The sequence below is a fragment of the Galeopterus variegatus genome, unplaced genomic scaffold (genome assembly GCF_000696425.1).
Source record: "Galeopterus variegatus unplaced genomic scaffold, G_variegatus-3.0.2 Scaffold728, whole genome shotgun sequence".
NCBI lineage: Eukaryota > Metazoa > Chordata > Mammalia > Dermoptera > Cynocephalidae > Galeopterus > Galeopterus variegatus.
Window position 1 is genome coordinate 376044 of NW_007726839.1, and position 14111 is coordinate 390154.

Sequence of the window (14111 nt, forward strand, 5' to 3'; positions counted from 1 at the left end):
CCCCTCTCAAAGTATCAGTCTGCCCCCCACCTCCAGGGGTAGCATGGATCTGTGGATCTGGAAGGGGGGTGGTGGCAAGACAGCCTGTGGCTTAAATGCCAAAGGCTCCTTCTGTTCTTATCAAGATTCAGCATATTTTCTTGAGTACAGGCTTTTGAATTTCTTGTGTGCTGTATGATCTATTTTCAGAGACTTCAAATACTTATTTTTGGCAGTTTTGTCCAATTTTATTGCTGCTTTCTTTTGAGAAGAATATCTGCCAACCCCCTTACACAGCGTTCCAGAAAATTAATAGAATTTAATGACAAAAAATTGAATGATAAATTTGAATTATAAAACTTTGGAGTGTTTTCCTGGGGCTATTATTATTCTCATCTTTCAATATATTTTGTTTAGACTAATCAAAACACTTTTTTATTTTTCTAATTATTTCATGTAGAAAAGTCCAAAACTTCCAACTTCCCTGGAGAACTCTTGTTGACACTTTACAGGTGTGGGAAATGGGACGGCAACTTCAGTTGTAGGTTGGATCCAAATCCCTTGGTTTTGTTTCTTAAAATTTGCATTTGGGTCACGTTATGTATCTAGCTTCAGATATGAAGACTGATACTTTATGTACATGTATAATGAGTTCCAAAATGTCCTGGTCTGGGTGAGTTTGGAGCATGGACAGTGTCTTGATGTACAGGCTTGCGGAAACCAAATGGTATTTAAATTGTTCAGATAATGTCAAACTACAGCATTGGCTTTCTGATTTACAGAGGAACAGTGGTCTTTTTGTCCCATCCACAGTGCTTTCTCTTTCGTTGTCCTGTGCCAAGGTCCAAGCAGCTCTGGTGACACTTGTCACACTTCACGTTTGCATTGTCACTGTTGGGGCTTTGACCTCAGCTTCTGCGTCTGCTCTTGTTCATCTCCACGTGATTATTTCTGTTTGGCTCGCGACCTCGGATAATTTTGGATACAACCTGCTGACTTTCATCATCTTATACAACAATCTCATCCCCATCAGTCTGTTGGTGACTCTTGAGGTTGTGAAATACACTCAAGCCCTTTTTATAAACTGGGTGAGTATCAAGACAGAGTTTAAAGGCTGAGCTGTTGGAGAAACGCCTGCTGCTATTTTCTCAGACTCTCTCAGGCCTTTGTCATTTCATTGAGCTNCACTTGGACCAGTAGAACAAAACAGAGAACCTGGAAATCAACCCACATGCTTATAGGTAATTGATCTTTGACAAAAACAACAAGAACATACACTGGGGAGAAGACTGTCTCCCAAAGGAATGTAAATCATGGTGTCAAAGTGATACCTGCACTCCCATGTTCATCACAGCTCTATTTATAATAGCCAGATATGGAACCAACGTAAATGTCTACTGATGGATTACTGGATATGGAAAATGTGATACATATATACAATGGAATACTACTGTGCCATAAAAAAGAATGAAATTCTGCCTTTTGCAACAACATGAATGAACTTGGATAAAATTATGTTAAGTGAAATAAGCCAGAAGGAGAAATTCTGCATGTCCTCACTTATAAGTGGGTGCTAAAAAAGAAGGAAAAAAAAGAATAAAAGAAAGCCCGCAATAAAACTTTCAGAAGGAGAGAACAAATCTATGGCTACTAGAGGTGGGAAAGGGGGAGGAGGTGTGGGGTTAGGGAGAACTTGGGTAAGGGACACCAAGAATAATTATGATTTGCAATAATGAACGTGCCAATATTGATTTGATTATCACATATTGTATAGATAACAGTAGTACAATAGTGGTGGTCAACACTGTACCCCCCAAATAAATATGATCAATTATGCTTCAATAAAAATAAATAATGTCAGTTCCCTCAGGCTGTTCCTGTCCTGACAGCCTGCCCCTCTCAAAGTATCAGTCTGCCCCCCACCTCCAGGGGTAGCATGGATCTGTGGATCTGGAAGGGGGGTGGTGGCAAGACAGCCTGTGGCTTAAATGCCAAAGGCTCCTTCTGTTCTTATCAAGATTCAGCATGTTTTCTTGAGTACAGGCTTTTGAATTTCTTGTGTGCTGTATGATCTATTTTCAGAGACTTCAAATACTTATTTTTGGCAGTTTTGTCCAATTTTATTGCTGCTTTCTTTTGAGAAGAATATCTGCCAACCCCCTTACACAGCGTTCCAGAAAATTAATAGAATTTAATGACAAAAAATTGAATGATAAATTTGAATTATAAAACTTTGGAGTGTTTTCCTGGGGCTATTATTATTCTCATCTTTCAATATATTTTGTTTAGACTAATCAAAACACTTTTTTATTTTTCTAATTATTTCATGTAGAAAAGTCCAAAACTTCCAACTTCCCTGGAGAACTCTTGTTGACACTTTACAGGTGTGGGAAATGGGACGGCAACTTCAGTTGTAGGTTGGATCCAAATCCCTTGGTTTTGTTTCTTAAAATTTGCATTTGGGTCACGTTATGTATCTAGCTTCAGATATGAAGACTGATACTTTATGTACATGTATAATGAGTTCCAAAATGTCCTGGTCTGGGTGAGTATGGAGCATGGACAGTGTCTTGATGTACAGGCTTGCGGAAACCAAATGGTATTTAAATTGTTCAGATAATGTCAAACTACAGCATTGGCTTTCTGATTTACAGAGGAACAGTGGTCTTTTTGTCCCATCCACAGTGCTTTCTCTTTCGTTGTCCTGTGGCAAGGTCCAAGCAGCTCTGGTGACACTTGTCACACTTCACGTTTGCATTGTCACTGTTGGGGCTTTGACCTCAGCTTCTGCGTCTGCTCTTGTTCATCTCCACGTGATTATTTCTGTTTGGCTTCTTATATGGACCTCTCCCATTTCCTGGCTTTGGACCAGAACATTCTAGCATTTCTTCAGCCTTGGGTTTAAGTCTTTACTGAGTGTGCTCTACATTTTCACACTGTGTATAGTGATATGAAGCTATTAGGGGCTAGTATTCAAACAAGCACTTTTAATTTCTTACTATATAATTTTAATTGGAAGGTAGGTATTTGTTTCTAAACAAATGTCAAACCTTAGGGACATCTGTAACTATTGGGACTTAGACATCCTGTTTAGCAGCTCTTTAATTCTGTAGGAGAACAAGATAGCAAAGTAATATGTCAGGAAGACAAGCATCAGCAGGAGAACTGGCAGGCTTGGCAGTGAGTAGACCGTGGAAGGGCGGGCGAAGGTGAGGCTGCTGCTGGGTTGTGCCTGCTCACCCCTGTTCCTTCTATCACCGCCACCCGCCGGAACTCTAAATCTGAGTGAAACTACCGCCGTCTGACTTTATTCCCTAGAGAAAAGCTTTCTAACTGCATTTTGGAGCCACTACGAATTCCTGACCTCCAGTTCTAGCCTTCTGCTGTCTTTATTCTCATGCCGGTTCTGGGCAGAGGTGTCTCTGATGCTAATCAAACCCTTAGCCTGCTGCAGCCTCTCCTAAGCCCTACAGAAAAGAAGATCTAACTACTTCACCCCTCCCAACAGGAGATCGTGGCCATCAGGAAAGCGCCTCCGCCTTTGTCACCCCCCGACCTAGTACCTCTTCCCCTCACCCCCACCCTGGCCTCTCTTCCTGCCCGAGTGGACCCTGCTTTGTGGCGCTTCCTGAGAGATCTCGTTCCATCCAGACGGTCCTTCTCTTGTCTTCCATAAACAGGCTCTGGTTTCCCTGCCTGCCTCGCCCTCTTTGCTTTTCTTCTTCACACTTTTTTCCATTTTACTAACTTTTTGGAGTGTCCCAAATATACTCCCATCTTAGTGACATTGCAGATATACCCTAAACCATGGTACATGCTTGTTCCTTTTCCGTATTCTTTTAAATTAGCTGTCATCTCTCAGTTCTTCAGAATATGACTGAAACGTTTATTCGGATGGCCTTCAGTGACCGTGCTTTCTCAGTAGAAAGCCTCCTGTCTTGGTTCCTGCAGTGCCCCATGAACTCATCTTTAATAGATGCGTCCTGCTGCGTGGTCACACTGGGGGGCTCACTCACCCCCGCCACAGCCTCGGGAGAAGCCAGCTCCTGTCGGCAGGGGCTGTGCGTGGATAGGTGGACTCAGTTCCTGACACACAGCAGGCGCTCAGTAACTATGGAACTTGAATCTCTAAATAAGCCAATTGACTTTTGTTGTGAATATTTTTTAGAAACATTCCAAAATAATAAAGTAAAATGAAACTTGATGAGACTGTAACTAAAGCTATATGGATGTTCTGGCTGTCTTCCACAGATGCGACCTCGGATAATTTTGGATACAACCTGCTGACTTTCATCATCTTATACAACAATCTCATCCCCATCAGTCTATTGGTGACTCTTGAGGTTGTGAAATACACTCAAGCCCTTTTTATAAACTGGGTGAGTATCAAGACAGAGTTTAAAGGCTGAGCTGCTGGAGAAACGCCTGCTGCTATTTTCTCAGACTCTCTCAGGCCTTTGTCATTTCATTGAGCTCCCAGAAAAGGAGGAATATAGTTCGTTCATAGTGAGGTCTGGGGTTAAACTGGCCAAACAGAACTGGCAAGGGATCCCCAGTGAGGTGTCCCTGAGGAATGGGGAGGACAATGGCACCTGCTCAAGGGCTGGCTGTGAGGGTCAAGCAAGAGGAGGCGGTGGCAAGCTTGCAGGTGCTGCATCCAGCTGCAGCTGCTGAAGGAAAGGCCTCCTAGGTGTATTTACGTCAGTGTTCGTTGTATGTCAAGGTTCCTTGAAAACTTGGATTCGAGCGTAAAGGTCGAGTTGGGATTTGTAAGCGACAGCCGTGGCCATGAAGCACTGGACTTCAGCAGTCAGTGTTCTCAGACCTGGCTCGTTTATGTGGACTTGTATTTGACGTTCACACTAATCCTGTGAGCAAGATATTGACCAAGCTCAGAATCATAAGTTAGTCCAGGTCGTGAAATGATTATCTTGGAACCAAATTTTGTGTATTTTAATGCAGCACTGTGTTTTCTCCTTGTAGACGGTGGCTGTGCTGTATCCTAACAGCCACCATATTTCTACCCCCAAATTAAAAATCAGCATTTATATTAAAACGAAAGGGGTTTTAAGTTACCGTTTCTTTGTTTATTTTCTGTCTTAATCTGAACAAAGTATTGTATGTATGTATCTTCTGAAGTATACTCTGTCTCTCTCTCTCTCTCTCTCTCTCTCAGGACACAGATATGTATTACATAGAAAATGACACTCCTGCTATGGCCAGGACATCAAACCTTAATGAAGAGCTTGGGCAGGTGAGAGCCTCCTTGGGAGTTTTGGTAATGGTGACATGAACTTGAGGGGAGATGACTGTTAGCAGAAGAACCGAGGAGAGATTTTACAGAAGCAGTTCTCCATGACTGCGGTTATGATATCTGAAGAGCTATGTGCTATGTGAAAGTATTGTTAAATACAAGTGTTATTTGGTTTGATTTACTTTTTGAGGCATGGATGTATGTTACCACCTAGAGGTTACCTGCAAAAAATATAGTACAAAAACATAGTACACCGTCATTTTGGACTCTTAAAACTGCTTATCAGGAGAAAATGACAGGGAAAACAATGGTTAGGATACTCAGATACTGGGTAACCCTGCAAAACATGTAGGGGATAATTTGAAGGATATGTTCCAGATTCTTGTCTCTGGATTATTCCAGGGAGCCAGTGTCTTTCCACCTTCACCCTGAACTCCTTTGGCCTTTTCTGAGTTGCCTTTGCATTATGTCTGCATCTTATTCTGGGATTACTACAAGAACAACCTCTTTTGAATGCATTGCACTTAAAGATTATGATTTCATTTTGTACATCTTATTTAAATCTCCCAACAACCCTATGAGGTGGGTGCTATATCTGCATTTTATAGATGAGGAAATCAATAACTCACTCAAGGAGATACCTGGTTAGTAAATGACAGATGGGCAACTTCAAATTGTCTGTCCAAACCTGGCCTCTTCGCGCCTGCTTGCTTAGCGTAGGAACGTTGCCGAGTACTGTCTCTCCCAGCCTGTGTCCCTCTGCAAACAAGTGGGTGAGATGTCTCCTTCCTCTGAGGGTTAGGAAAAGTCTCATATGGAGGTAGGCTTGCTTTTTTTTTTTTTTTTCCCTTCAAGGACAAAGTGAATTATGCTATGGTTTGTGTAGCATTTTTTAACTTACTGCCACAAAGTTGAGTCTCAAAATTGTGGACCAAATTTTATAATAGAATAGAAATTTATTTTTATTTTTTTTTGGGCAGCTTGGCAGTATTGGGATCTGAACCCTTGACCTTGGTGTTATCAACACCATGCTCTAAGCAAGTTAACCAGCCAGTCCTAAAATAGAAATTTATAGGCAAAAAAAAAAAAAAGGAGGTGATTTTGTTCCTTCGATGTTATTTTCCAAACCTACTTAGAACTAATAATTTTTTTTTATTTATCTTTTCTTGAGCTGTGCATATTCGTATGAGTACTTTTAAATTCTTAGTATAACAGGGTGGATTGTCACTAAAGAAAACATCCTTGGCCATGAGCACCAGTCCTTCCAGCGAGGCCCACCCTGGGCTCTAGTGACATGGGGCCCAGCCCTTGGATTTTTACTCCTCTTTTTTTCCCTAACATTCTCTTTTTCTAGAATGGCCTTGTCATTTCCCTTGTCTGTCTGGTAAAATCCTACTCCTGTAAGAATCAGTGAGTTTTTGGTACGTAGGAGACTAAATTTGCCTTCTCTTCGAATCCTCTTCAAATTTTCCAGGCAAGGTTAATTTATCTGTCTTCTGTTCCTGTAACAGTTTTGCCAAACATAAATACAGTAAAGTTAGGGCTGTGATTAGTGATGTAGTGTCCTGTTTCCGTCTGGAGATGTTTGAGCCCATTTGAGGGTATGGGTTTGCTCTATACAATGTCTTTGGTTGCCATTGTCGGTTTAGCCCAGTGCTCAGCATAGAACTGTGCTCAGCTGCCATTCAACTGGACCCCAATAACTGAAGGATTGAAAGTGCTCAAGAAACACTCAGGATTAAATAATTCATCCTAACTGGGAATATGGCAAAATTTGCATGGGGAAGAAGTTTTGAGTTGGAACTTTAAGGATAAGTTAAATTATCATAGGCAGAGTAATAAAAAAATCTTGATAATTCTTTACTATAAAATTTTTATTTTAATATTTTTATATAAACTTTTAATTTTTTAAAAAATAGCAGGAGGATCCACTGCTTGTTAGAAGGCAGATTCTACTGATTTTTTTTATACTCCTAGACTTACTGCACATAAAACTTACATAAAAACTTACTATTTGTAGTTAAAGCATTAATTACCTCTAGTGTACTAATTTTATATTTGGGTGTAACATCTGACTTCTTTAGGAGCTTTAATAATTTTATAATCTTAGTTTTAAAAATAATTCTCAGTGCATTTGTTTATACTATTAAGAAAAAGTACAGAGTAAACAGTTCATGCTATTAATCCCTCTCCTATAAAACAGTGAAACACTGCTTCCTTAGACCAGTTCTCTGGGATCCCTGGAAGTCATCTAGCATCCAGTGACAGTCTTGACCTCTCTTCAGAAAACCACTGACAAACTGGAGGTTCCCCTGGAGGCAGTTCTATTAATGACTCTCCCTCACCAATCCATGATGTGATTACCCAGAATGTTACATTTAGAATAAGTTACGTGTCTTCTGGCCAGATCCTTTATTTCATAGATGTGGAAATTGAGGCGGAGAAGGATGAGATGACTTTTCCAGAGTGTGCATGACCAGTAAGTGCCCAGCACCTGGACTGGGCTCTCTCCTGTCTCCTGGCCCGGGCTTCTTGCCCTCTTCCCTGTTCCATCCCTGGGTGGAGATAACATAATTTGCACACCACACTTGCACTTGGAGTGCCTCTCTTTTGTGTTCAGTTCATCTTTTCAAGAGCTTTTGCTTGTTGACATGCTCGGTAATTTCTTTTCACCTTTGTGTATTAAGAGCTTTATGTATTAAATCTGTAAAACTATGCACCTTGGAAAGTGATACAATCTATAGCAGATCGATCCTGTCTTCATAGGCATCTTAATCTTGATAGTGATTGAGAAGCTTCAAGTTCATTCTGTGGTGTTTCAGCATATGCCTTCTTCATCCAACTGAGAGGACAGAATGCTGTGAGCCCATGGCGGTGTCTTGAAGGAGGGACGTGCATCGCTGAGACGCCTGCTGGCGGGACTTACTGCTTTGGGGTGCAGATCTAGGATGGCGTCAGGGCTGTTACTGAGGCTTACTTTGCACATTTCTGTACAAACTAATTTGACTGTAGAATTAGTTATGGAAAAAGATTTGTAAGCGGTCTAAGCATTAAAGTGTACTTTTTGTTACTTTGCTTGCTTTAAGGAAGTCTACCCATGTAAATTTGATGCAGAATCTGAAAAATGTAGAAGACAAGACTTCACTTATTGGTCTTTGCATCTTATTACATTCTTGATGTATATTCTTTTATTGTTTGATTTAGGTAAAATATCTATTTTCTGACAAGACTGGAACTCTGACGTGCAATATCATGAACTTTAAGAAGTGCAGCATTGCTGGAGTAGCCTACGGGTGAGTGTGTTTATCACTTGTGGAAACCTCACTTCTTTCTTCCAATGAAATAAATTTATTTTTAGCTACTTATTCAAATATTTTGACTCTTTGATATTTTGAAAAGGTATTTATATGGGATTTAGATATGTAGTTACTATTGAATGTGTTTAAAACTTAATGGGTCCCAAACTGAACTTTAAACAGTTAAAATGTGGTTTATTGCTGCAAATGTTAACTTAGTGAGAAATTCTAGGGAATCTGTAAATTTATATCTTTGATCTAATAGTCATGCATTTCTGACTTGTGTTTGATCTGAATGCCTGTCTTTTGATCGCAGTTTTGTGACCACTCTGTTTTCCTTCTCTCTGGCAGTCATTTCCCAGAATTGACAAGGGAGCCGTCCTCAGATGATTTCTGGTAAACAGATTCTAGCATTTCTTGATGCTTCAGTGGAAAAGGCTTCAGAATAATTTTGTATTGGCATGTCTCATCTGAATGTTTTTATATGTAAATAAAAGTTGCAGATGTCATTTTGAAAGAGTATCTGAACAAAATTTAAACACGAAGATGGTTTTGAAAGTCCACACTACAAAGCTTTTAACAAAAGTAGCCTGACCTTGGGCCAATACTTCCCATTTTTTAGAAATTGTGGACATTGTTAGACTTTCTACCACAGAAAATGTGAGTTTAGCGTCTTCTCTGCATGAGACATGTCTTCTACCCCCGCTCCCTCCCCTCCGTCTTCAGAAGCATTTGGGATTTTTTTGTATATCCTTAGCATACGAAATTTCAACCATGTGCTTGATGTAGGCTTGTTTTTCATCATTTATGTTGGGCTTTTAATGGATGACTAGTGGGCTGTTTCTGTCATTCATTCTTAGAAATGTCCTTGTATTATTTCTGTGATAATTTTTCTCCTTTTCAACCTCACTGTTCCCTCTGGCTCTCCTGATAAACATATTCACCCTTTTGGGTTGATCTTCCAATTTTATCTTTCTCCCCCATTTTCATGTTTTTTTTTTGAAAATTTTCTGATCTTTTTCCATAATCTTTTATCCTTCATTGTGAAGTTTTCGCATGATCTCACTTTGTTTTCAAAAACATTCTGCTAACCTTGCTGTTGTATTGTCTCTTTCCTCTGTTCTGCTCTTCTATGCCCCTTGTCCCCTGGCTTTTTATTTTTTTAGTTTTATTTTATAGGCTTTCTTCAAAGACCTGTTGATCACTGACTGTGTGCTCATAAACTTTTTATTGTAGTAAATGCACATAATATAAAATTTATCATTTTAATAATTTTTAAGACTTTTTAAAGAAGAGTTCTAGTTTCACAGCAAAATTAAGAGGAAGGTAGAGAGATTTCCTGTAAGCCCCCTGCCCCTGAGCTTTCCCATTATCAGAATCCCCCAAAAGAGTGGTATAGTTGTTACAATAAATGAACCTACACTGACGTCATAATCACTGAAAGTCCGTAGTTGACATTAGGGTTTACTCTTGCTGTTATACATTCTGTGGGTTTGGACAAATGTATATGACATGTATCCACTGTGATAGTATCATACAGAATATTTTCACTGCCCTAAAATTCCTCTGTGCTCTGCCTGTTTAATCCCAACCCTGACCCCGTCTCCAAACCCTTGGCAACTACTTGTCTTTTTACGGTCTCCACAGTTTTGCCTTTTGCAGAATGTCATATGGTTGGAACCACACCCTATGTAGCCTGTTCAGACTAGCTTCTTTCACTGAGCATTACTCAAATGCATACTTTCTGTAGCTTGGTTGTTCATTTCCGTTTACTGTTGAATAATATTTCATTGTCTGGATATACCACGGTTTATCCATTCATGTACTGAAGGACTTGGTTGTCTCCAAGTTTTGGCAATTATAATAAAGCTGCTATGAACACCTGTGTGCAAGTTTTTGTGTGGTCGTAAGTTTTCAGCTCCTTTGGGTAAATAACAAGGAGCACGATGGCTGGATTGTATGGTCAGAGCATGTTTAGTTTTATAAGAAACTGCCAAACTGCCTTCCACAGTAGCTGGACCACTTTGCATTCCCACAGACATTTTTAATTTTAATGAAGTTCACCTTATCAATTATTTCTTTCATGGATTTTGCCTTTGGTGTTGTATCTAAAAAGTCATCACTGTACCCATGGTCACCTAGATTTTGTCCTATGTTATCTTCAAAGAGTTTTATAGTGTTGCATTTACATTTAGATCTATGATCCATTTTGAGGTAATTTTTGTGAAATGAGTAAGGATTATGTTTTGTCTAGATTATGTTTTCTTTCTTTCTTTTTTTTAACATGTGGATATCCAATTGTTTCAGCACCATTTGTTGAAAAAATTGTCTTTGCTCCATTGTATTGCCTTTGCTCTTTTGTGAAAGATCAGCTGACTATTTGTATGCGTCTTTTCTGTGCTCTGTATTCTGTTCACTGACCTACTTGTCATTCTTTCGTCAGTACCACCCTGTCTTGATTGCCATAGCTTTTTAGTAAGTCTTGAATTCAGGTAGTGTCAGTTCCTCTAACTTTGTTCTTCTTCTCCTTCAGTACTGTGTTGGCTAGTTAAGGTCTTTGGCCTCTTTCTCTATACTTTAGAATCAGTTTGTCAATATGCACAAAATAACTTGCTGGGATTTTTATTGGGATTGCATTAAGTCTATAGACCAAGAAGGGAAAAAGTGACATCCCATTTTAGCCATTTTTAAGTATACCATTTATTTGCATTAAATACATTCATAATGTTTTGCAACAGTTACCACTATCCAGTTCCAGAATTTTTTTCTGAAACTCTGTACCCATTAAGCAATACTCCCTGTTTGAATTTGTCAATTCTAGGTTCCCTATATGAGTGGAATCATACAGTATTTGTTCGTTTGTGTCTGGCTTATTTCACTTAGCATAATGTTTTCAAGCTTCATCCATATTGTAGAGTGAATTATAACTTTCATTTTTAGGCTGAATAATAAATATTACATTGTATTTATATTCTGTATTTTATCTATTCATCTGTTGATGGGCATTTGAATTGCTTCCACTTTTTGGCTACTGTGAACAATGCTGCTGTGAACATTGGTAACAGGCATCTGAGTCCCTGCTTTTAATTATTTTGGGTTATTTACCTAAAAGTAGAATTACTGGGTCATGTGTTTATTCTGTGTTTAACTTTTTGAGGAACCACCAAACTATTTTCCATAGCAGCTTCAACATTTTACATTTCCTCCAGTATTGTGCAGGGATTTAGGGTTTCAACTTCTTTACATCCTGACCAATGCTTGTATTTTGTTTGTTTGTCTGTTGTTGTTTTGTAGTAGCTATTCTGATAGGTTTGATGTAGTATCTCACTGTGGTTATGATTTGCATTTCCCTTATGACTAGTGATGTTTTCTGCTCATATTTGAAGATTTATATGCTAACAAAGCTGATTGGTAGGGCTTTGGTGGGGGACAGTGTGGTTGATGGCTGGTTGTCTCCCCTGTGGGATGATCAGCTGGGACCCGCTATTCTACTAGGGGATCCCCGGATGTCAGTGTCTGTGGGTCTTCCTTGTAAGCTGGTCAGTTTTCTTCTCATGAAAAGAACCCTCCGTTTTCTTGCCAAAGGCAGTAAATCTGGCTGCAACTGTTACGGGAGTCTAGTGGAGGCAGAGGGCTGGTGATGGTACCTTTCCCCATGCATAGAATTTCATGTAAAACTCCTGTTTGGGGAGGATGCCCTAGCCTACCCACATGTGTGCTGGTGTTGAGGGCTACTCTGGTTTAGTCTCTCTGGGGGGTGAACCTCCATTTCCCTCTGGGTGCAGAAGCCTCGGTTGTCTGGCTGCACCTGAGGAGGTTAGGTTCTTTCAGGTTGAGGGTCCTCAGGTGGACTTGGAACCTGGTCTGGTCACTGCCTTCCCTGCACCTCATGTACCTCACAGGTACCTGGTGCTGTCGTTCCCACAGCCTCTGCAGGTTCTGCCGGGGCACTGGCTGGCATTGGGTGCTCCCCCTTGCAAGCAGTTGGTGCTTGTTTTCTCTGCTGTGCTAAACTCTGACATCTATTCAGTTAATGCTGACATCAGTTCTGCTGTCGTCTCCTCTGCTGTCTTTGTCCTGGAGAAAGGGCTTCAGGAGGGAGTGGAGAGAAATGAATATGCCTAACCCTTCACATTTTCTTCAGTGTGAGAGCACAGCTGGCATATCAGGTGTCCTTTCTTGTGATTATTGGGCTGCCTCTCTCCCTGCCTGTGCACTCTGGCCATAAACGGTCGCACACACGCAGTGCAGTCGTTCCTCTTGTGTTCCCTGCTCTGAGCAGACGATCTGGGGAGACTTCCCTGGTAGGAGATACGCAGGGACCAACTGAAATGACGAAGTCGTGGAATCGATCCCTGGCTTCTGTTTCTTTTCCTCGTTACTACAGATGCTCCTCGACTATGATGGGGTTACATCCCATTGTAAGTTGAAAATATCCTAAGTCGATAATGCATTTAATACTATGATGAACCCATCGTAAAGTTGAGAAATTGTAAATTGAACCATTCTTAAGTCTGGGACTGTCTGTATGTTGTTATTTATAATAACTTATAAAATATCTTATTTATAACAACATTAAGGGTTTCTGTCTTGAGGTTTGAAATAATCTACAGTATTCCAAATCTTTAAAAGTTTAATATTCCAAATCTTCAAAAGTTTAATATTCCAAATCTTCAAAAGTTTAATATTCCAAATCTTCAAAAGTTTAATATACATCTATGGACTTTTTAGGTGCGGTTCTTCTTGAAGACAGATTCTTACTAGGTTTGAGTGATCTTAACAGGAACTTTTGAGTTGAAATATCTTCTGTTCTCTCCTGCAGTCGGATGCCCCCTCCCCCAAGTGACTCGTGTGACTTTGATGATCCCAGGCTGTTGAAGAACATTGAGGATCACCATGTAAGTTCTGCATTTGGCTTCTAAGGTATCCAATTGCTTATGGTGCACTTTTATTTATATTTATGTATAGAGTCTTGAAGTTGTAATTTTGGAGCCTGAGAAGAGATGCAGTTTCAATTTTATGGTATTAGTACTTCAGGGAAGTGATCTTAAGCAAAGGCTCTGTGTTGAACACTGTGCATAAATTAATGTAAAGCTGGATTTAACTACGTGGTGAAGTTATAAAGTAGCACAACAAGATAAGGTGAGTCTTACTACGGAATTCAATAACAGTTCAGATTTCTGTTGCTTTGTAAGATTTCTGCATTATTATTTCTTCATTGTTGTGAATCTGAGACATAATGTGTTTTGTTTTGAAAAGTAATCGCATGTCCTTTGACTAGGATATGTTAGGAAACAAAAGTAAGATGTAACAAGTAACATTTTTGGATTCTACTGTGTGCCAGACACTTGACATATGTTTCCTTTAGCATTTGAGTTGCCCTAGGCAGGTGACAGGAAGTTGCGTAGAAAGATCGAATTGGCCTAGAGTTATGCAGCCGATAAATGTAGATGGGGCTTGGGACCTAAGTCTGTTGATACGTAGTTGCGACATCACGCCGCCTCAGCTCATTAGCAAACCAAGATTCACTGTGGGATCACATCAGGTCATTTTTATTTTAAAGGCTACTCTGAAATATATCA

General features: G+C 39.9%; 1 protein-coding gene across 1 annotated transcript in view; it reads left to right on the top strand.

Moving 5' to 3' along the window:
• Positions 1-14111, top strand: part of LOC103589795 (probable phospholipid-transporting ATPase IB) — a 164853-nt gene that overhangs the window by 20062 nt on the left and 130680 nt on the right. The window contains exons 6-10 of the mRNA XM_008571840.1: positions 4231-4358; positions 5156-5233; positions 8438-8526; positions 8881-8925; positions 13352-13427. Of these exons, the coding sequence (XP_008570062.1) occupies positions 4231-4358; positions 5156-5233; positions 8438-8526; positions 8881-8925; positions 13352-13427 (416 nt within the window). The remainder of the gene's footprint in view (positions 1-4230; positions 4359-5155; positions 5234-8437; positions 8527-8880; positions 8926-13351; positions 13428-14111) is intronic.